Source organism: Phacochoerus africanus, chromosome 7 (genome assembly GCF_016906955.1).
Source record: "Phacochoerus africanus isolate WHEZ1 chromosome 7, ROS_Pafr_v1, whole genome shotgun sequence".
NCBI classification, from domain to species: Eukaryota; Metazoa; Chordata; class Mammalia; order Artiodactyla; family Suidae; genus Phacochoerus; species Phacochoerus africanus.
In genome coordinates, this window is record NC_062550.1 from 70,464,692 (window position 1) to 70,489,121 (window position 24,430).

At 48.7% G+C, this 24,430-nt stretch overlaps 1 protein-coding gene across 1 annotated transcript in view; it reads right to left on the bottom strand.

Moving 5' to 3' along the window:
* The window catches only part of PRMT8 (protein arginine methyltransferase 8), a 55,804-nt gene that overhangs the window by 25,712 nt on the left and 5,662 nt on the right, over window positions 1-24,430 (bottom strand). The window contains exons 2-4 of the mRNA XM_047787809.1: window positions 22,247-22,432; window positions 8,240-8,395; window positions 7,641-7,704 (exon numbers count right to left, since the gene is read on the bottom strand). Coding sequence (XP_047643765.1) covers window positions 7,641-7,704; window positions 8,240-8,395; window positions 22,247-22,432 — 406 coding nt within the window. The remainder of the gene's footprint in view (window positions 1-7,640; window positions 7,705-8,239; window positions 8,396-22,246; window positions 22,433-24,430) is intronic.

The following is a 24,430-nucleotide window of genomic DNA, read 5'->3' on the forward strand; positions in this document are numbered from 1 at the left end:
CAAGTGGTTGCAGAGCCGCTGGCGGAGTGAGCTCTCAGAGGCTACCTCCAACATCTTCATGGGAACTTTGTGGTTGGTTTCATTGCTCCGTCTGCCTAGTGAGAGGAGGCGGAGTTGGGGGAGTCTCGAAAGGGGGAGCCGAGACCCAGGCACGTTGCACAACCTGGGACACGCCCCCAGCCTCCCTGCAACTCCTGTCCTGTACCTGCAAATGGATCGAAGCAAGACCTGAAACCCACCAATGCCTGTGGTGTAAATACCCACACGGAGTCTGGTGTTGGCTTATGTGTGATGTTACCTGAGGCGGCAGGGCCAGGAGAGAAGCTCATGCTGGGAGGTGGGAGTCAGGTCCATCACCCCCAGTGACCGGCCCATCCAAAGTGGACCCCAGTTTTCTCAGCTCCATCCTGTCCTTTCAAAGCACTGTCACCGTTTGTAATTCTACCATGAGGTTGTGTGTCCACCTGCTTTTGTGACTGTCCTCTTTCTGAGACTCTAAGCACCATGAGAGCAAAGATCTTGTCCAGCCGGTTCTCTGCCAACTCTCCGGCATCCAGAGGGTGGAGGACAGCCCTCGGGGATGGGTGCCTGAAACCCAGTCCTGAGATGATCCATGGGCTGCTTGGCGACAGTTAGCAAAGGAAGCAGCCATTTCCAGCAGCCGCTGGTACGGGTTCATTAAAAACAAATATATCCGATTAATCTCATTCCTTCTTTGGACAGGGCTGTTAGTCAAGTTAATGAATGAAATAATAGTAACGTTTATTAGCTGCTAACTGCACACTGTACACTATTGGGAGACACTTTCTCTCCAGGAAAGAAGCCCTGATTTGTAGCATCTGCCGATTTCTCTGTGTAAATATTCCCATTGTGGCCAATTTCAAGCCACCACAGCACCTGCACCCGTTCCTCAAATTCACTGAAAATTTACCAAGGGGCCCCAGCACGGTTTCACATGCCGTAACTATGTAACGCTTCCAGGGACCCTCTGCGGTCGGTACCACTAACAGTGCCATTTCCCGTAGCGGGAAACAGAGGCACAGGGTGTCAGCTGTCCAAGAGCACAAGCTAATCTGGTGGCCCTGAGTGAGAAGTAGCAGGACGATCTGACAAGGTGTCACCTTCATGGTCTCCTGGCCAGGATGCTGGCCAATTACTGTGTGGACCACAGCCGCTCCCCGCCTGTGTTCCCAGGGGCTGATTCAGAGGTGACCCACACCCGCCCGCGGAAGCTGTCCCCCACGCCACCGCCCAGGGTTCTGATGAGGACACACGGGACACCACGCAGAGAAACATGCCCCCGACTGAGAGCCATGTCTGTGGAGTCCTAGTCACTTGCAAGGAAGGACCAAAGGATCAAATCTAACATCATGAGGTTTGATGTGACGAAAAAGTGTGGCTCTCAATTTGGATTCAAAACTGAATCCACGGGCAGATAAGACACAGGTTAGGAGCTGGTGCTTGGCAGCCACGTGTGAGTGAACAGCAGATGGTGGTCAATGCCAGCTCAGCGCCACTGTGGCACGGCATCCTCCATAGCTCGGAAAGAGCAGGGTGGCATCTGGGTCCCTCCAGCCATGCGGCTGGGTCCTCTGCCAGGGTGACAGGGACGCTGAAGCATGGCAGAGGAGAAGGGGACGGAGAGCAAAGTAAAGAGTGAAGGAATGAGAGTGTGAGGCCCAGAGATTCTGGGGAAAGGCTCCCCAGCGAAGGGCCATCCTCTCTCTCTATGTGGCAGCAAGGGGACAGCGCAGAGCATTGGTTAGGCTGCAGGGAGGTGCTTCGGACAATCACAGCCCCAGGTGGCCGGGGGTGGGGTCCCCATCAGAGGGGTCATGGCAGGACTGGGTGGCTGCCAGCATGGAGCCGAAGCTGCAGCAGCACAGAATTCAAGCACTGCCTATAAAAGGCTCAGGCTGTGTGGTCAGGAATGAGCAAAGCACAGAACAGGAAGCCAGAAAGACCTGCAGTTGATGTTTGCTGAGCTCCTGCCACCCCCAGGGGCCTGTGCACGGTTCTTTATGTGTCTTATTTCTAATCCCCCAGTGACCTGCAGGCTATGCATGGAAGCAGCTCCTGCCCAGGAGCAGGGGCTCAGATCTGGAGCCACCTGGCCAAGCCACCAAGCCCTTCCCACATCTCTCTGTGTGTCATGCTCTGCTCAGGCCACTCCACCTGTGACATTCACACTCCAGACAAAAGAAGACAAAGGAGGGATCAATCGTTTCCTCTGGCTTTCTGAGAAGTGAATAGATTTTTTTTTTTTCCTAGAACTGAACATTCGTCTCAATCCCTGAGCTCCTCTATCAACTTTCGCAAATGAACCTACTTTTCTAGGCAGCCCGGCAGCTGTCAGGGCCCCAGGGCAGCAAAAGGGAAGAAAAGGGAGCCATCGGGGCTGAAGTCAGAGAGGAGATTCAGCCCGTGTGTGAGCCACGCGGCTGGAGAAGCCACGTGAAGGCCCCGTGTTGCCCGCAGGTGGCTGCGTGGAGGTGTGAGTCTGCCTGCGAACAGACACATCCCAGGAGGTGGAGAGGGAGGGCCATTGATTGATTCTGGGGGCAGGTATTTTATGTCCTGGGTTGTTATTTATGTCTCTACACCTACACTCCCAAGACCCACACAAGTGGCTGTTGCAGCGTTTCTAAAGCATTTCCATGGGAGCCCAGCTGTCCTCTTTCTGGTGCACACTCCGCGGCAGGCAAGCTGGGGCAGCAGACAGGGCCAGGCGCCTCGCTGGCTTCATCTACCTGCTGCAGACCCCAGGGAGGAAGAAACGAAGCCAGCTTTGCCTTGAAAAGTCCCTGGGCGTGTGTGAGGCATAGGCCAGTCACGGGCCGCTGGGGGTGGCTGTTCACCTGGGGACAGCGGTTCGTCCCTCCTGGGGCTTTGCCTCGGCAGCACAGAATCAAGGGGGAGCCATCAAAATCCACAGCACTCGGAGCCACGAGGTGGGCTGAGCAAACTAGATGCCATGCTGCCAGAGGGACTGCAGGGGCCTGGGCCGGCCAGGTGGGGTCTGGCTGGTGAGCTCAGGCAGTGACCATGCCCTGGAGCAGGGCTGGTCATGAAGGTGAAGGCCAAGGTCGCTGGGAGGGCCAGTGCAGAGGGGCAGCTTGGCTCTGCCCACCAGACCCTGAGCCCAGGGAGGAGGTGCCCATGTAGGGTGTTGCCTGGCAAAGGGGCCAGAGCCCAGCTCGGGGTGGCAGGCATGTGGGTGAGAGGTGGTGACAGTGGGCAACTGTTTACACACAGGGGGGTTGATCCCATATGTAAGCATGTTAAGAAGAATGGGAGCCAGGGTTTCACTGTCAGAGAAAGGAGTCACAGACAAGAGTGGGGAAGGGAGACTAAAGCCTGTGGGGCTGAATTAGAGGTGCAGGTGTCATGTGACCATGGCCTTGACAACATGCATAGATAGGTGGGGAAACACGTGCCATGTCCATGTCATGTCCACCATGCACACACATACACACACACACACGCACACACACAAACACACACACACACATGAACTCTTCCAGCTGAGACAGTTGGGGAGCCTCCAGACCCTAAAACTGACAAGCACACCTAGCCCCATGTCCAGCTACCATCCACTAAACAGAGTCAAGATTCGGTAAAGAAGTGGCTAATTCTGGAACCAGTGAGATGAGCCTGCAACATCTGTGCCAGGAAACAAGAACATTCATACAAAGTGAAGAAGGAAGGAGGCAGCTTGAGATGCTCCTAGGACCAAATCAGGGAGAATCTGAGCATCGGAGTACCTACTGGTACTAACGGCTATAATCCATTGAATAAAAAAGGAAATGAATGGGAAGGGTGGAAATATTTCCATGCTTTCATCTCTCAGAAACTTACTCATCACGGATCAAGGCGGAGAAGCCTGGCGGGCATGACCTCAACCAGGGATCAAGGCAAACGCTGTCAGGGCAGGACACAACTACACGGCATGCCTCCGGAATGCCGTGAGGATGCAGAGGATGCAGCCTCATGTCCGGGGTGTCCCTCCAGGACAGGCGACGGGAATCTGACTGTGAGGAAGCATCCCCCACCCCCTTGAGGTTCAGCCCACAGGACGCTGGGCTGTGATCACCAAGGCCACGAGAGCTGAGGGGAGTCTGCGGGTTCCAGCTGGAAGGAGACCAGGACAGGACCACGAAGGGCAGTGTGTTGGGTGAGACCCAGTCCTCCTGCAGAGACGGGTGCCATTGCTTCCCCCACCGACCTCGGAGGGCGTCTAAGCACAGATAATGAGGGCATGGGAGGGTTGGCCTTGTCGCATGTGGCCGCGGAGGAAACACCCCTGTTTGCAGGAAGCGCACACACTTATGTATTCAGGGATATCGCATCCACAGCCTGCTCCCAAATGGCTCAGAAAAACAACCAGCTGCATCTGCACCCTTCTGTACATTGGGATGTGTCAGAGGTTAAAAGAAAGAAGAAAGGGAGGAAAGCGAGAGGGAAAGAGGATCTAACATGACAAGTGCTGGAGGCAGGGGAGGGGAGGAGGGACCTCGCGGTGTGAGCCAGAGGGGCCAGCGAGGGCTCCGCACGCTCCCCGCCCCCAGGCCCCCACCCAAGGGTCAGAGACTCCTTCCACCTGATGCTCTGCAGTGACTGCGGGGCCGTGGTCTTCTGAGAGGAGGGAGGCGGCCAGGATGAGAGGCAGATGCAGGGAAAGGGGTCCAGGCAGAGCCCCAAGGGCAGGATCACTGCACAGAGAAACCTGGGGAGGGTCCAAACGCTCTTTAGGGCCCAGGGCTGAGACCCACCAAGCCCCAGCAGAGCCTGATCCTCCAGATATTTGCACCCACCCTCTGCTCCTGAGAGAGTCTAGCTTTCACTTTCACAATTGGCAGGCACTCCTGGTGCTGCCTCATCAACCGAAACATGCCTTAGGAAAGAGTATGGGAGCAAGGGCCATGGACAGAGGGGTGGCCCACATCCCTGAGTCAGTCTCCACCTCTGTGAAGCGGGAAGAAACACCTGCCCCATCTCACAAGGTAGGGGAGAGAGAGCAAACGAAAACACGAGGATGCCAGGCTCTGTCTCTCTTGTAGAGAAAGAACTGGTCGGCTTTCTTTCTCCATCTTCAGTCTAGAGGTCACCACTTGGCCCGGGTCAGGTATTTTCCTGAGGAGTGTGCAGAGTGACCTGGCTCTGCTGGGTGAACCCAGAGAGGCTGGACAGCAAGCCAGTGGTCCAGGTCTGAGCTGCACTTCCACTACGCAGGCTGCAAAGACTCTGCCCGCGGCACCTCCATGCAGCCTCTTTCCCACCATCACCCAACCATCATTGCCCCTCACTTCCCAGCATCCTTCCTCACTAGCCTAGACTCCGAAACCCCCACTGTGTCACTCTGGTCCAAGCAGCCCTCCCTCCACTGCCTGCCAAGATGCTGAGTGTGGGAGGGCAGGGCCCTCTGAAGATCTGGGTCCACTCATCCCGTAACCTTCTTGACCTGGACTTCCGTGCCTGCCCCTCCGTGGAGGCTGCTCCTGTTAAGAACACATTCTCCTTAGTGGCCACAGTAATTCATGGGTCACATCTTTGTTCTTATCTTACTTGATCCCTTAGCATCCTCCCCCTTTACCCCTCTCTCCCAAAGGTCCATCGACCTTGCTGCCCTCGCTCTGCCTCCTGCTGGCCCCTTCTCCTCCCCTTGACCTTCAAAGGGTGAAATGCCCTAGAGCTCCATCTTTGGCCATTTCTCTCCTCTAGTGATACATTATCCCCAGAAGACCTCGTCCTGGGGCCTTAAATAACACCTGTAGAAGTTCCTGTCATGGCTCAGCAGTAACGAACCCGACTAGCATCCATGAGGATGCAGGTTCAACCCCAGGCCTTGCTCTGTGGGTTAAGGATCCGGCGTTGGCATTGCTGTGAACTTTGGTGTGGGTCACGGACGCGGCTCAGATCCTGTGTTGCTATGGCTGTGGTACGCAGGCAGATAGTTGCAGCTCCTACTTAACCCCTAGCCTGGGAACTTCCATATGCCACAGGTGCAGTCCTAAAAGGCAAAAAAATAAATACAGAAAGAAACACCTGTATGCTGAAGACTCCCAAACTTGTAGCCCATGCTCCAGCCTCCCTGGAATCCTAGACTCTGCTTGTCCACCTGCCTCTCCCCAGGGATCGCAGCCCTAACATGTGCCAAGGAGGACTCCTGACTTTTTCCTGTGTCCTGTCACCTCAGCATTCCACTATCCACCCTGTTACTCAAGGCAAAAAGCCAGTCCTGCTCCCATCTCATTTCTCCTTCACTTGTGTGGCCCATCAGCAGATCTACCGCAGAGCTATGAAATAGCCTCTGAATATGTCTCTGCCCACACTCTTGATGCCTACAGCCTATTCCAGCCCATTCTTTGCAGAGAACGCTCCTCCCTTGCTTAGAATCCTCCAAAAGGGCTTTGACGTCCCGAAGAGAAAGTTCAACCTAGTTTTCCTAGTTTATAAACGCTACATGATCCAGTCCTGCTCAGCATAGGACCTGGGGTGAAATCTCATCTCCCTGACTGATGGAAGGTGGGAGTTCTGATCAGGGAGCCTTTGGGAGTGAATGAGTGTGTTCACGATGAGTCTCAGAGGGAGAGGCTGACATGGCACCATTGCCTGGGAAAGGGGTGGGGGGAGGAAAGGAGGAGGCACATCTGTCTTTATCCTCAGACTCCAGCTGCAAGAAGGCCCATCCCCCCTACATGTACTCCAATGTTCACTGCAGCACTATATACAATAGCCAAGACATGGAAACAACCTAAATGCCCATAGACAGAGGATTGGATCAAGAAGATGTGGTACATATACACAATGGAATATTACTCAGCCATTAAAAGAACGAAATAACAGCATTTGCAGCAACATGGATGGACCTAGAAATTATCACACTAAGTGAAGTCAGACAGACAATGAGACACCAACATCAAATGCTCTCACTGACATGTGGAATCTAAAAAAGGACACGATGAACTTCTTTGCAGAACAGATTTTGAAAAACTTATGGTTTCCAAAGGAGACAGGTTGGTGGGTGGGGGGATGCACTGAGGGTTTGGGATGGAAATGCTATAAAACTGGGTTGTGATGATCATTGTACAACTATTAATGTAATAAAATTCATAGAATAATAAAAAAATAATAAAGTAAGTACCATTTAAAAAAAAAAAGAAAGTCCACCCCCAAGAGCGGCTACTTGCCAAGGCAGCCCGGTCAGCAGCAGGACTAGTGGGAACAAGAGGACCGCATTTCTCCAAAGGCAGAGGCTGGATCTGCTGGGCTGCCACTGGGCAGGTGTCCGAAGAGATGGGGCTGAGGGTTGTGGCGAGGGAGAAGGAGGAGGAATGGCTGCCACTTTGCAAAACACTATAGACGTCTACAGCTGGGGCCACACCGAGGGCTGAGAAAGGAAGGATTCAGCCTCAGGCTCGGCTCACTGGAGGCTGAATGGGAAAGACATGCCCTCAGCTGGCACAGCAGGGATTGGAGGCCTCAGAGCCCCACGGGCATAGTCCTGCTCAAAGGGCCTCTGCTGGCCTCCACCATCACAAGGCCAGGTGCTCCCATGTCAGTCTACGTTACCCAGACAAGGAAGTGGAAGCTCCCCTACCCCCTCCGTCTGCGGGAAAGCGAGAGAAGCTATGTCTTACTGTTGTCCAGGTGGTTAGCCTTAATGATCTTCTCTGAGTAGTCGGAAATACTGGAGCATTCAATCTAGAAAGGACACAGAACAAAGGGGCAAGCGTCAAAAGAATCATAGCACGTCCGGGCCCAGAGGGTGCACAGCTACTTTGGGCTCCATCCCAACTATACTAATAAATACTGAGCTTTTGGCTTATACCAGATGCTGCTCTGAGCACCTGACATGTATGAAACTCATTCACTCCTCACAGCCACCCTGTGGGCTATAATTGTGCCCATTTTACAGATGGGGAAACTGAGGTGCAGAGAAGTGAATTGTCCAGGTCCAACCAGAGCTCATGGGTCTGGCTGCCTTGCCCTGACTCTCCAGCCCACAGTAGGACCAGGCACTCTAAGGCAATAATGATGTCAGCTCGAGTTCTGAAAAGTCAAATGTCCTCCACAAACATCAGCTGGTCCAGGCCAGGGCCAGGAGCAATGCCCAGGTGATGGGGGGCCAGGGAGCTTGCCTGCTTCCTGGCAGCCACACGTGATGTCTTCCTGGAGATGTGACCCCAGCCAGGAGGGGACAGGAAGGGCCAATGGAGGTGGGGAGAGGCATGCTCACCCCAAACACTTTCTTGGCCCCTGCTTTGGCAGCAAACATGGAGAGGATCCCAGTGCCGCTCCCCACATCCAGCACGACCTTGTCCTTGAACACGTGCTTGTTGTGGTACATGGAGTTCCGGTAGGTGAGTGTCCGCACCTCATCCTTCAGCATCTCCTGTGTGGAAGGAAAGGCAGAGCCAATGGGTTCAGGCCATGTGGGCGTGCACCTGCAGGGTCGTGGGCCCAGAGCCGTCCCACCTAATTCTTCAGAGACCCCAGTGGTGTCACGAGGCAGAGCCACAGAAGAGTACTCCTGGACCAGGGGCTCCCTGCCTCAGCACAAACAACTCCAGCTCTAAAACTCTGTCCCAGGAAGATCACTGTATCCTTAAAGGAGAAACATCCAGACCTGGCAATTCATCAAAAACCAAATGAGGGAGTTCCTGTCATGGCTCAGTGGTTAACGAACCCAACCAGTATCCATGAGGATGCGGGTTCAATCCCTGGCCTCGCTCAGTGGGTTAGGGATCCTTGCATTGCCATGAGCTGTGGTGCAGGTCGCAGATGCAGCTCGGATCTGGTGTGCTGTGGCTGTGGTGTAGGCCAGTGGCTACAGCTCCGATTAGACCCCTAGCCTGGGAACTTCCATATGCTGCAGGTGCAGCCCTAAAAAGCAAAAAAAAAAAAAAAAGCCAAAACAAACAAGCAAAAAAAACAAATGAAAAGGGTCAGTACCAATACAGCATGAGAGATTTAGGTCAGACCTAAGGCAGGACATTCAGCCACCGTGAAAGAATTGGCTTTAAACAGGTTATTGAAGGAGGCTTTGTGTGTGTGTGCGTGTGTGTGTGTGTGTGTGTGTGTGTGTACTTTTTCTGTTTTTCCATTTGCTTGTTTTGAAGACTAGAAAACATGTTTCTTTCTCCACCATTATGTAAGTGCTTTGGGATAAGAGCAGAACTGGATTACCCATTACAACTGTCTCCAACCCGAGGAGAACATGAACTGTGTATGGTGGTGAGGCAGGGATCTTTGTCCATTCAAGTGTCAGCAAACACTCTAATCACCAAGAGTCCTGGAATTTTTGAAGTATGTTTTCAGAATACCTTTTAATATAACTTGCACACATAAGAAGCACAGATTTTAAACATGTGTATGTGTGTGTGTGTGTGTATACATATATATATATAGTCTTTTTAGGGCCACATCCATGGCACATGGAGATTGCCAGGCTACGGGTCTAGTCAGAGCTGTAGCTGCCAGCCTACACCACACCCACAGCAATGCTGGATCGGAGCCACATCTGTGACCTACACCACAGCTCACAGCAACGCCGGATCCTTAACCCACTGAGCAAGGCCAGGAATTGAAACTGCATTCTCATGGATACTCGTCAGATACATTTCCTCTGAGCCATGATGGGAACTCCTAAACATGTATTTTAAATATAAAAGTTCCGATAAATGTAAACCCGTGTAACAACCACCATAATCCAGATATAGGACATTGCCATTATTCCAGAAAGCCTTTCATGCCCACGTGCAGGTAATTCTCACCTGCATTCCAGACAACCAATGATCTAATTTCTATCACCAAAGTTTCCTTCTGTCACTGCCAAAACCTCATATCAATGGAATTATACAGTATGTACACTTTTGAGTCTGGCTTCTACTCAAGTTCTTGAGATTCATTCATTTGACTGCATTTATTCTTTCTTGTTACTGTGGCTGTTGACTAAGTATTTCCATCACATGACCTTACCACACATTTGCATCCAGTCACAGGCTGATGGGCATTTGGATTGTTACAAATAAAGCTGTTAGGAATATTCCTGTTTTAAGTTTTTTTTTGGCCACTGCCCACAGCGTGCAGTTTCCAAACCAGGTAGCGAACCTTTACCACTGGAGTAACCACAGCCACATCAGGGATGTACCAGATCCTTAATCCGCTGAACCACCAGGGCATTTCCCTGTTTAAGTATTGTTGAAAATACACAGGTCCCTACCCTGGCTTTTCAACTTTACCATGGTACTAAAACCATACACGTTCAGCAGAAAGCGTACATCAAGTTTTGAATCTTGATCTCTTCCTGGACTGGCAAATTGCAGTATGACCCTCCCCCCACAATGCTGGGCAACTACAGGTCCCAGGCAGGCCCACAATCACAAAGATGAACAACTGATATTCTTAGAACCATCCTGGGCTCAGACAACCTTCTGCTTTCCACTTTCAGCACAGTATTCAATACATTTCCTAAGCAATTCAACACTTCATTATAAAATAGGCTTTAGAGCTCCCGTTGCAGCTCAGCGGTAACAAACCCAACTAATATCTATGAGGATGCAGGTTTGATCCCTGGACTCGCTCAGTGGGTTAAGGATCCAGTGTTGCTGTGAGCTGTGGTGTAGGTTGCAGATGCAGCTCAGATCATGCATTGCTGTGGCTGTGGCTTCGGCCGGCAGCTATAGCTCTGGTTTGACCCCTAGCCTGGGAACCTCCATGTGCTGTAGGTGTGGCCATAAAAAGACAAAAAAAAAAAAAAAAGGCTTTGTGTCAGACGGTCTTGCCCACGCCCACCTGGAGACTGATGTTGTTCTGAGCACAGTTCAGGTGGGTGGGGCGGGGCTGTGATATGAGGGCATAACCCCATCATGCGCTGAGGAAGATTTGTATGTTTTCATTTGGGTAAATACCTAGAAATGGATTTGCTGGGTCTTAAGGGGGATATTTAATTTTGTTAGAAATTGCCAGTCTTTTCAAAATAGTTGTGTGATTTTACAATTCCGAGTTCAAGTTTTTCCACATGCTGTCCACTTAGTCTTATTGGTTTTGAAACTTTTAGCGGTTCTAGTAACTATGAACTGTTATCTCACTGCAACCTGATGGCTATTGATGTAGATGGTTTTTTCATGGTTTTATTGACTATTCACTTACATCTTCTTTTGTGAATTATCTCTTTTGTCCTTTTGTTCTTGAGCTATTTGTTGTTTCCTTATTGAATTGCAGGAGTTCATATTTTATGGAAACAAATCCTTTGTCAGATATACGGGTTATGAATATCTTCTTCCATTCTGTGATTTCCCTTTTCATTCTCCTAATCTTGACTTTTGTTTTTTATTTTTTTATTTGAACTTTTTTATTTCCCCAATATATTGTTTTTTTTTCTACTGTATAGCATGGCGACCCATTTACACATACATGTTTGTTCACCGCTAATCTTGACTTTTGAAATGCAGTTTTTCATTTGGATAAAGACTTTTTTTCCCTTTCATGATTAGAATTTTGTGTGTCCTTCCTAATCTTTGTCTACTCCAAGGCACAAAGATTCACTCCTACGTCTTCTTCTAGAAGTTTTATAGTTGCGGCCTTTGCTTTTAGGTTTTGATTCACATCAAATTAATGTTTGTATAGTAAGTTAGGGATGTGAGTTCATTTTTTCAGACAAATAGATGGTTCTAGCACCATTTGCTTAATACACTATCATCTTCTCCAAAGAATTAACTTACCACCTTTATCGGAAAATCAATTAACTATATGCGGGTGGCCTCTCAGATCTGTCCCATTCATATATCGATTTAACAGTCACTTGATTACAGTAGCTTTGTATGAATCTTGAAATAAAGTACTGTAAATCTTCCAGCTTAGTCCTTCTTTTACAAGATTATTATTATTTTTTTGGATGCTTTGCATTTCCATACACATTTTAGAACCAATTTGCCCATTTGTTATTTCATTCAGACTAGCAGCTTGGAGTTGATTGGAAGTGAATTGAATCCATAGATCTGTTTAGGAGAATTGACACCTAGGCAATATTCGGCTTTACCATCCAAAACACTGATACAGCTCTCCATTTAGTCAGGTTTTGTTTAATTTCTCCCTATAATGTCTATAGATGTCAATATAGAGGCTGGTATTTCTTTCGCTAGATTTATTCTTAACTACTTCATTTTATCATACTTCATAGTACTGTATGGGATGTGTTTAAAATTTCATTTTCCAATTGTTTTTTGTGAGTGTATACACTGACCTTATATTCTACAGCTTTGCTCACTTTACATATTAATTTTAGTAGGATTTATCTGTAGATTCCTTTATTTTTCTTCATAAACATTCTTGTCACTTGTGAATGAAGACAACTTTACTTCTTTTTTCTCATCTATGTTTTTTAATCTCTTGTTCTTTGCTTTTTCTTTGTTGCACTGGTAAGGATTGAATAGAAGAGGAGGAAACAGGCATTCTTCTTCTGTTCCAATGATATACAAATGTCATCACTGAATGTGATTTTGGCTGTAAGCTTTTGATAAATGTCTTTTATTACATTGGAAAAGCTTTCCTCTGTTTCTAATTTGCTGAGCGCTTTCATCACAAATTGGCATTGAGTTTTGTCATATGCTTCTTAGACATTTCTCGAAATTGTATATGACTTTTCTCCTTTGTCTCTCCTTTGTTCTGCGAATGGGTTGAACTCCATAGACTGGTTTCAAATGTTGAACCAACACCTTGTCGTGATATATTATCCTTTATAATATTGCTTGATTTTATTTATAAATATTTTTTGCAGATTTTTGCATCTATACTTATGAGGGACATCAATCTGTAATTGTTTCTTACCATCCCTGGTAATCAAAGTTCTGCTGGGTTCATCACACAAATTAGCAAGTGTTCTCCCCTCATACATTTCCTGAAAAAGTTTCCCTGAGATTGGTATTTTTCTTAAATGTTTAATTTCATTTACCAGTAAAACTATCTGAGCCTGAAGTTCTTCTGGGGGGAAATTTAAAGGATAAATTTAATTTGTTGAATAGGGTGCTATTTTAGTTTACTAAGCACATTTTCATCAGGTTTGACATGGTGTTTTTTTCAAGGAATTTATCCATTTCAGTTGAGATGTCAAATTTACGGGCATAATATTGTCATAATACTTGCTAGTCACCTGTCAAATGTCTATATGGTCTACAGTGATGTCTTTGCCTTTATTGATGATATTGTCATTTGTGTTTTCTTCCTTGATCAATCTAGCTAAACGTTATCCATTTCATCATTCTTCACAAAAACAAACTTTCAGCTTTATTGGTTTTCTCTAATATTTGACATCCACTTCATTGATTTTTGCCCTTATCTTTATTATATCCTTCTTTCAACTTAGGCTTTATTTTCTCTTCTTTCCCCAGCTTTGTAAGGTGAAAGCTCTGATTATGATTTTGTACCTTTCTTTTGGTCTAATAGAAGCAATGAAAGCTATTAATTTTCTTCCAAAGACTGCTTTAACCAATTTTTCCCCAAATGGCATACGTTGTGTGCTTTAGTTCAGTTTCTATAACAAATTACAGTACACTGGGAGACTTAAACAACACATATTTATTTCTCATAGCTCTGGAGGCTGGGAAGTCCAAGATCAAGGTGCCAGCAGATCCACTGTCTGGTGAGGACCTGCTTCCTGGTTTGTAGGTGGCTGCTTTCTCCTTGTATCCTCAAAGGATGAAGAACAGAGCAGGGAAGCAAGCCCTTTTCTAAGGGCACTAACCCCTTCATGAAAGCTCCACCCTTGTGGCCTAATTACCTCCCCTAAGCCTCACCTCCTGACACCATCACATTGGGAGTTAGAATTTCAACATATGAGTCTTGGGAGTAGACAAACATCAAGTCCCTAGATTGTGCTTTTACTGCCATTCAGTTTAGAATATTCTCTAATTTCTCTTGTGATTTCTTTTCTGACCCTGTTCTCAGTTGTTGCATAATTTCCAAATATTTGGAGATTTTCTAGTTAATTTACTGTTTATTGATTTCTAAATTAATTTTATCATGACCAAAAAAAGCATACTCTGCATTATTTCAGTCTTTGAAACTTGCTGAGATGTGTTTATGGCTCAGCATATGTTCTGTCTTACTGAATGTTTCCATGTGCACTTAAAATAATGTATATTCTGTATTCTGGGAATGCAGTGTTCTATTCTATAAACGTCTATTACATTTGGTTGTTTGATGGTGTTGCTCAGATTTTCTACATCCTTACTGATTTTGTATGTATTTGTCTATCGACTAAGAGGGAAAGTATTCTAAAAAAAAAATCTTTGACCATGGGATTTGTATTTTTCTCCCTCTGGTTCTGTAGCTATTGCTTCATGTTTTTGAAGCTCAGTGCCTACATGTGTGAAGGCTTTGTAACATGTCTCATTACCAAGCAGAACTACATTTCCCAGAATTCCCTTTCTACTAGGTCTCCAGTTAGGGTGGGTCACAAGGGAGATTCTCATGAGATTCAGAAGTACAAAGGAAGCAGGAAGCGTTTTGTAGTGCACCCTTTTTTTCATGGCCACACCCACAGCATATGGAAATTCTCAGGCTAGGGGTCAAATCAGAGCTGCAGCTGCTGGCCTACACCACAGCCATAGCTGTGGGATCTGAGCTGTGTCTGTGACCTACACCACAGCTCACAGCAACACCATATCCTTAACCCACTGAGTGAGGCCAGGGATGTAACCTGCATCCTCATGGATCCTAGTCAGGTTCATTACCACTGAGCCACAATGGGAACTCCATTGCTGATATGTTAATTCGCCTCACTGGCATGATGCAGCAGCTGGGCCTGCAATTGTTCTACCTTTGTCTTCAGTTTCTCTGACCCCTGAGTCAAGTGTGTGAGTTTTTAACTCCAAGGTGAAACACTCTGGCCTCTACAGGATATGCTCACCACCAAGGTCAGAGCAAGAGAATGGATACATGTTCCAGCCTGTCCTCACAGTGTTTGGGCTTTTGCTTATGAGTTCTAGCTACTTCTGATCTCCCCTTATTTTGCATTCATAGCCCTTTCCTGATTACCTGCCCTTACATCAAGTTCCAGCATCAGATATGGAGACAATGCAGCCTTACACAATTGTATAAATATTGCAATATATATACATCCTACTGAATCTGCTTCCATGGTTAAGCCCTGACTGAGACAAAATTTGGTACCAAGAATATCTTAAGAGTGTGTTCCCTGAATTGGTACTGAGAGTTCTGGGACTGGTTCTTTGATCTCAATAGGTTTCAAGGCACTAAGGACTCTCTTGCCATTGGTGAAGAGGGGACTGGCAGTCAATAGCATGAAATGGCAAAAGGGTTGCTCAAATTTTAGCTTTAGACACTTGCGATGAACTACCTACGGAAGACAAGACTCCAGGTGACCAAGTAGTCACTATCTTAGAACATTTCAGTCATGATAAGGAATATAAGGGGTGAATTGGTTGGTTGGTTGTGCTAACTGCTCTAGAAAACTTAGAGAAAGAAAATGATGAGCTCAGGGATTTAAATTCCCAGCTCAAGGTCTTCATATAACACCTGAAATCTTCTAGGACTCTGAAAAAATAAAAGGAAGAAAAGAAAAGAAAAAAGACCTTATTTTCTTACAAGGTCAAGATTTCTGAAAACCAAATCCAAGGTTTAATCTTGCCTGAGTTATAACACACAGTGAATTCCCATTTTTGCAGAGCCTCTTTTGTTAAAATTGAGTCATCTATTGGTAAAGAATGGGATCCGAAAATTAGATTGGGAACACATGGGCAGAGCCAATGAAGCTGGGATCTTAAGTCCCTAAATTACACAGTCTTCTTTCCCAGTAGAAGCACCTTCTACCCCTGCCCAAGAAAGTTATCTTTCTTTTTCCCAAACAGTCATACTGGTGTCCTTTGAGGTAATTGCTGGCAAGGTACTGCCAATACTCCTCATACTTAACCTCAAGAATCCTATAACTAGATTTGACTCCAAGAAGACCCCAAAGAGTGAGACACAAAAGTGACCCATGAGGAGGTGTGATACACACCAAAAGAACTGCATAAGACTTTCAACCTATATACATTGAAATCTGGGGAATAGGAATGGATATGGTTAGTAAGGGTGAGGGGTCAAGATGGAAGAAACATAAAGTTGGGCTGAGCCAAGTGTGTTGACGAAGGCCCACTAAGCAGATGGTGGACTCACTCTTTTACCTCCAAGGGCTTGGAATGCCTGTAACAGTTAGTATGGTTTATTGACTAAAACAGGGACCCAAAGTTAGCCTAAATGAAGGAGAAATGCCGGCACTTCCTGTATGCTGAAGGGGAAGGTATCCAAAGGCTTGGGGAGATCAGAATGTCGAAATGCATCTGTCATGTGAGATCCAGAGAATAGACACCAACACCAGAGAATAGACCTCCCACTACAGCTGCAAGAAAGACGTGTGTGAGGGAAGGCCAGCACCCTTGGAGAGTATGGTGCCCTTCTCTGTAGTTAGAAATTACGGTGGGAAAAGCTACCATCAAACTGAGATTCCTAAGCACCATGGCAATAATATCCAACCGGTGTTATGGGTCACAGGGGCCAAACTGTAGCGTGTAATCACCAAAGATGAGGTGAGCATGGTTAGGTAAGGACAGGAGAGCTGACACTGTATTTGGCATAGTCTGGCTCACCAACACCTATGGAGTGGGCCAGGTGATAGCGGTATCTCAAGAGAATAAAGAGTAAGAAACATACTAAATTCTTACTGGATCTATTTAAGCAGAAAAGTTATAGGTCTAGTGAACAGAAGTCTGGCTGAATAACCAAAACAGAGAGTCATGGCCCCTCAGTAGATTCCCAGACTTGAGCTAACTTATAGACCCAGCAGCCCTTGGATGAAGGGGAAGTCACGTAACATTAAGAGAAACCCTGTCATGTTGCCAAAATTGTGGACTGTTAACCCTTCCCCAAGATGACCTGCAGACATTTACCAGCATGTCTGCATCGGAGAAAGGAAAATAAACAGAGCTTTGAGGATTATTGGACTCTGGCTCTGAACTGACACTAGTTCCATGAGATCCATTAGTCCAGGAGACCAATTCCAGGAGACCCATATCCACATCCACTTTGCCAGTTTGGCCTTGCAGAAGAGAGGCAGAGCTTGGAGGATGGCCAGGGATTATCACAAACACAATCAGGTGGTGATGCCAACTGCAGTGGCTGGTCCATATCTGCTTTCATCATTTGAGCAAATTAATCCAGGGAGAGCAAATTTTCATCAATTTTAGCCATTTATCCATCTATATTTCTTCAAATATTTTTTCTATCCCATTCTTTCTCTTGTCTAGAATTCCAAATATTCACATTTTACCACTTAATTCTGTTTCTTAAATCATTGAGGCTCTCTTCCCTTGTCAATTTGTCTATTCTTCAGCTTCCATGATTTCTATTTCCCTCTCCATGTGTTCACAGATTCTATGTATCCTATCTGTTATTACTTCCACCCAATGAATATTTGGTTTAGATATCACATTTTTCTGCTGCAGGATTTCAATTTCATCTATTATATTCATCTCTTCCTGGAATTTTTTTTCTTTTTATGGCCATACCTGTGGCATATGGAAGTTCCCAGGCTAGGATCAAATCGGAGCTGCAGCTGTAGGCCTATGGTGCAGCTTGCAGCAATGCCAGATCATACAACCACTGAGTGAGGCCAGGGATTGAATCCACATCCTCGTGGGCACTCTTTCGGGTCCTTAATCCACTGAGTCACAATGCGAAATCCACTGGAAATTTTTTTAATGTATTTGTTATAGTTATTTAAACATCTTTATCTGATAATTCCAACATCCAGGCAGCCTATAGATCTTTTTCTACTGAGTGATTTTTCTCTTGACTATGAACCAAATGCTCATCTTATCATTTTTATCTCATATCATTGATGGTGTCTAAGGAACAAGAGCAGGTGAAGTTTGTTGTTGTTATTCTGAGAGGGAATGTCCTTTCTTTTGTTAGGCAGCTAGATGATGGACTGCCCAGTTCTGTTCAAGCCAATCAGGAGCTGAGCAGGTTTAGGGGTTGAGTAGGTTTACGATGGGGGCTTTAATTCCTCTATTAGGGTCTTAGAATTCAACCCCAGAGGCTGAAAGAATTTGTTTGCTTTTCAGCCCAGCCACTACTCCCTGTGTTGCCCGAGGACTCACATCTTTGGTCATATTAGAAGCTAAATAAGGTGAGGGTTTGCTTAGATGGAGTTCATGTCTGACTCTAAATATTTCCAAAGTAGCTCCAGTCTCTCCCTCCAGGAGCTCTCTGGGACCAAACATCACAAGCCTGCTTGACAAGAACAAGAACAATCAGAAGGATTGCAGTCCGTGAGACCACAGGACTGCAAGATGGTATCCCCAGAACCAGGCACGGGGCATCACAATCAGCTCTCTCTAAATAGGGAGCCAGAACTCCTGCATTCAAATCAGAGCTCCAGTGCTTTTGAGCTTCCCCACCCAGAGCATCACTTAGCCTTCTGTATCTCTATTTCCTCACCAGGAGAGCAGGACACTAAGAGCATCTATTTCATAAGGTTGTGATGATTAAATAAACAGAGCAAGTGTTACAACAGTGCCAGCTCTGGCTCTTCATGAAAACGGTGACCCTTTTCATCTATGCAAGGAAATCGTTGAGAGTGAGTAGGAAATGGAGGCAAAATAATGACAAAGGTTCAGAAATCTCTCGATCATACTCGTAGTTCAAAGTCCCAACTGCCTTTCCTGATGGAATGAGATGGCCCAGTATCTTTGTAGGTCCTGCTGTTGCTAAAAGGGATCCCCTCAAGGGCCCCCCTTTAATTCATCATCTTTTGTCACTTCTTCGGCCCCTTCTTCCCTTCCTTAAGGGTCCAGGAGTTTGGTCCAAAGGCACAAATTCTGGGGGAAGAGAAGGTGTGACTTAGCGAGGCTTCCCCTACCGAGCCTGTTCAAAAAAAAAATAAAAAAAAAAATCTGTCTCTCCCCATCCCGCACCCCTGCCTTTATCGGCCCTGAAAGAGAATAGTCCAAAGACGTCTCCAGACATTTCAGACAGCAGCATGCCACTCTGGGCTGAAAACAATTCCCACCCCCAGCTGTGGGTGACTTTGTCTCCTGCCCACTGAACACATGGCAGCACAAAGACTAATTGCTGGGAAATGAGGCCCTGAAGAATCTGTTTCCAAAGAACCTGCGGCAAGATTGTCGAAAGAAGAGAGCTGGCTGGGTGTGGGCTCAGGCTGGGAACAGGGACCCCAGGGGCTGATTCTTCTAGCACCCGAGGCCCAATGCCCAGGGTCGGCTGTCGAAGATGTGGAGAATTGAGAGCTGGGATCTCCAGAGGTCAGGGGGCTGGGCCCCTCCCCTCTGTGCGCAGGGACACATCTGCCACTTCTGCTCGCCTTCAGGATTCATTCTTCTCAAAGAGGCCCTGGGACAGAAGGCACAGTCCTTCTCTCCCTGGCCCCTGCCCTCCAGGGGCTAAGCACGGAGTAATCTCTGGATGGGGCCATGGGATGCAAGAACAGAAGTGTCCGGAATCACTTCCTGCTGTGCCCTCCAGCCCCCCACAATGCTGCCACCCCCACACACTCAGCACTTCTCACTTGTACTTGCAGACTCATCAAGCCCAAGCCGCCCTACACCATGTTTCCTAAGCACGCACTGATCACTATTAATCAGCGAGCTGGCGTGCGGCTGCCCGCCTGGGGAAGCATCTTGTTAATGATGCGAAAAGGCTGCCAAACGGCCGGCCAGCTTGGCTGCCGGGGGGCGGGGGGTGGAGGGGGAGATGTGGGTCTTGTCCAGACCGAGGAGGCAAAGGCCTCGCCTACAAACTGTCTGGCATGGAAGGGCGATCCCTGGCGTTTAATAATGAGGAATGAGCAGGCCAGCCACACGCCTCAACCTCCTTTCACATCAGATGACCCTGGAGACCCAGCGGGCTGGAGGGAAAGCTCGGGGTTGAAAGGAGGCTAGCTAGCCACCCCTGCCCCCAGACCTCTGCCTTTCCCCAGAAGCCAGGTGGAGAGATGGCCTCCGGCAGCAGCAGGAAGGATTTCAGCTGGGTGATCAGAAGGACCGCCTGATGCCAAGGGCTGGGAAACCTATTCTGGGACAGGTTACTGAGGAGGCAGATGCGATGTGGGACCTGCACGCCCTTTACTCCAAGTTCAGAGCTCAGTCTGCACCGTGTTTAAACATGCTCATGAACAGGTTTGCTCTTCCTGTCAATACACGACACAGAGGGAAGCTGGTTCACAGTCCATGTATTTGGTGACCTTGGGTGTCCTTCCCCTGTGCAGGTCAGACTCATGTCCTGCCCGGCATGGTGGGCAGCACCTGAGTGCTGAGATGAGCCACTGTATCCACAAACCTGTACACATCAGACACTGTGCGGAGCCCTGGGCCAAGGGCCGGGACCACGTCCTGAAGGGTGGCAGGGATGTCACGGCACAGGAGCACGGCCTACGTCCAAGCGGGCCAGAGGGAGGGGTGGGGGGAGTCAGTGGAGGAGGTTCTCCAGGGAGTGGGGCCAGAACACTGGGCGGGGGGCCATGTGAGGGCCACACCACCATTGGCTGGTCCCTCACGGGGCTGCAGGCAGGCCCAAGGGAACATTCTGGGATCCCTGGAAGGGCTCTTTCTTCCCAGAAATCTGCTCTGGGGGAAGAGAGGTGCTCAGAGGCACAGAATTTTGCTCTGTGGAAGACAAGCGCTTCAATTAGAGGCAGCATCTTGAGGAGGGGAACTCCTGAAGGCATCCTTCCTGCCTCTCAGAGCCTCTCACAGGCCTGGGATTGGGCTCCATGCACCATCCCAGCCCCAGCCCTGTGGGGACCACCAAGAGCTGCAGGCCCAGCTACCCAGGCCCTCCTGGGCCAGGACCCAACACAGGGTCCAGCCCTGCACCCCCAGGCCCAGGCCTAGGGCGCTTCTGCGGAGAGCAGTCCTCAGGGATCGAACCCCTCCACCCTCTCCCTCCAGGGGAAATTGCAAAGGACTCAGCAGGAACAAAGGCAAAGCTTCCAGAAAGAAAGACCCATTTAAAAGACTGTCTGGCCTGGAAGGCAGGAATGATGCCTCCTGGGGCCCCAAAACATGAAGGTTCAATTTCAAGCTCTGCCAAGTATCAACTCCTGACCTTGCTCACAAAGGAATCAGCAAAACTGCATAAAAGTCAATCTTTTAAAGGTCTTAGAGCCTCATCTGTGAAATGGGGACAAAGAATAATACCAACCTCGCAGGGTTGATCTGAGGAATAAAGGCGCCAGAAGTATAAAATGCTGGGAACAATACCCAGCTTGGAGTAGGCACTGAAAAAAAAAAAAAAAAAAAACCCCATGGTCTATTACTTATTAAACGCCCTTCTGGCAATGGCAGTATCACTGTTCCGATACAGGAAGGGTTTACAGAAGCATCTAGTTGGAAGGGGAGCTTTGAGACTTATTTTGAAAATGCATTTGCATAGCCAGCAAGCTTTTGCTCCTTTTTCAATATTTCTTTATACTGTAAAGGGGTAATAGAAATGCTTTCTTTATAGCGTTCTTGGGGGATTCAATGACATGACACATATAATGTACGCAGAAGAGCAGCCAGCCCTGAGTAAGCACTCACGCTGTTGGTTGTTGATTTGGGGTGAGAAAGCGCTGGAGGTGATGGAGGAAGAGGGAAAAGTACTGTTGTGTCCCCGCTCTAGCCAGAAACCCGCTTGTTAGGAAGCTCTGTTCTGCTCTAGAGCGAACATCAATCTCCCCTGCTATGGACTAAGACAGCATGTAGACATAAGAATTTCCTGAGAATCAATCAGGGCATCAGACGGGACCAGGTCTCCAAGGAAGCCTACTGATTCTTCCCTGGAGACGTTCATTGGTCCAGAACGAACCTGAGGCTTGTTTCTGCAAAGACTGGATATGGAGATGCCAGACTCTTTTTAGACGCTGGTCCCCAGCTGCCAAGCGCCTGAGCTCCTGCAGCAAAGACCAAGGACTTCCCGTCCTCCTGGATGCCCTGGGCTCAGGGTCTGGAAGAGGCTTGGGTGCTGCACCATAAAATGGGGGCCCTGGAAGCACCCCTTGCTCTCTGGCTGAGAAACATTCCCCCCCACACACAGCTTCACCTGATCGGCCTGGCCCTGACCCCCTCCTGGCTCCTACCCCCTGGAATGGAGACAGCGCCAGGGGCCCCGGACCACAGAGAGAACACCCTTCATGACAGTGAAGGGCTGAGCACGGCATGCCCGCTGCCACAGCAGGACATTTTACCTCGTGGATCCCAAAGTGGGCATAGGAGTCAAAGTAATAATCCCTCGACGTCATCTCCTCTGGGTTCAGCAGCTTGGACATCTTTCCCCGGCCCGGGCAGCTGGGCTGAGTGGACACGTGGTGGACACACTGCACAGGCTTGGCTGGAACGACTGGCTGAGGGGGCTGAATCGGGGGGCTGCTCACCTATGGGGAAGAGAAGGGGCAGGTGTGACCGGCGGCCGGAGCTCCTGCCGCCTGAGATCCCACCCTCCCTCCTTCCCCTCCCTGAGCCTGGCTCCACATCAGCACAGCAGCCTCAGCGAAGCAGGGATGGGGCCCCCAAGCTGAGGGCTGTGCTGTGCTGTGCTGGACCGTGGCATGGTAGTTAGGAGCCAAACCCACCTGAACTTAACCCAGGCCTATCTAGTAACAGGTGGGCTGAGAAATGAAATGAAAATACATTTCATGAACAGAAATGCAAACTGATCCGGGCCTCAGTTTGCATTTCTGTTAAATGGGAACAATGATACCTTCCTTTAGAGACGAACAGTTAGCACTCAGTAGGGGAATGGCGATACGGCATCATACAGCATCACAGAGCAGTGTGGCTGGAGTATGGGTTCCAGAGCCAGCCCCCTGAAACTTGAATCCCAGCCCTGCCACTCACCAGCTACACAACCTTGGACAGAGTTAGGTGCTTTTGGTGGCTCAGTTTCCCCAGCTCCAAAATGGGAATAAAATGGCCCGCATCTCCTAGAGTCATCCTATGAGACAGGTATCTGGAAAGCGCTTCGTAAAGGGCCCAGCACATGGCGAGTACACGTCGAGCTGAGTCCCACCTCCGTCCTTAGGCAGCTCAAGCCCACAGGCTTCTCTCCATCCCACAGGCAGCACCTGGCTCCCCACATGCGGGTCTCTCGGGTGCTGATTTCTCACACCTGCTGCCTTGTCCCTCTGGTTTCAGAGTCCGCTTCCTCTGACCCGCGAATGCCCACTGACGGCCGGCCTCCCGCCCCCACCCTCCCAGTTACTGCCCTTTCTGGGTTCCCCAATCCCCACAGCCAGCCCGACCCCACACCCCACTACTGCCCCCAGCACCAGCCAGCCCCACCCTCCACGGGCAAAGAGAGGACGTGGACGTTCAGGATTCCGACTGCACCACAGAAGCATTGCTGTCAGGAGAAGAAATACCTTTCCCTGAAGTGGGGGAGATGCAGATGTGCACAGCAGAGCAAGGGCCTTAAGGGTACGGAATTCTTAAAAATCTATTTGTAAGTGACGAGTTACTATATATAAAGAGTTCAGGAGTTCCTGTCGTGGCTCACTAGGTCATGAACCCAACTAGTGTCCATGAGGATGTGGGTTTGATCCCTGGCCTCACTCAGTGGGTTAAAGGATCAGGTGTTGCTACAGCTTCGGTGTAGGTCGCAGATGCAGCTCGGGTCTGGCGTTGCTGTGGCTGTGGTGTAGGCTGGCAACTGCAGCTCTGATTCGATCCTTTGCGTGGGAACTTCCATGTGCTGCAGGTGCAGCCTTAAAAGCAAAGAAAGAAAAAGAGAAGAGTTCAGAACACTTTTGGACACGCAGTAATAAGTGCTCTATTAGTATCATCACCATCGTCCACCGTAGTTGTAGCATTCAGAGTACGTTAACATGTTCCAATTCTCTGCCTCAGTTTGCTCATCTGTGAGCTGGGTCAGCGCAGACTTGCTATCTCCTTTCTAGCAAGGGACACTGAGAGTCCTAGGACAGAGAGAGATCAAGTAGTCTGAGTAACGAGACTACCTGGGTCCCGGGCTGGAGGGGGGTGAGCTGTAGGGAGGCCGAGGCTCTCGTTTTCCCAGTGTATCTAGGCTACAGCCTCTGGGAAATAAGCAGGCTTCCCAGTTTAGCAACATCAGATTCCAGGTCGGTGCGATCCCAGGCTGTCTGGCAGCAGAGGCACCCGGGCGGCCTCATTAGAATGCAGCAGGTGTGCCCACCCTCCGCTTGGGATGTTGGTCACGGTCTCAGGGAGGCTAAAAATAGACTGTGTCAATTGCACACTCCCGTGCTGGCTGCAGTGTCACCTCTAAAGCTAGAGGAGGCTCTGTGCACGAAGCTGACCCCAATCTTGACTCCATTTAAATACATTAAGGACAGAAAAAGTTCCAGTTGGTCCAGGCTCCTGCATGGTCAAGGTCGCAGGGGCCTCCTGCACCC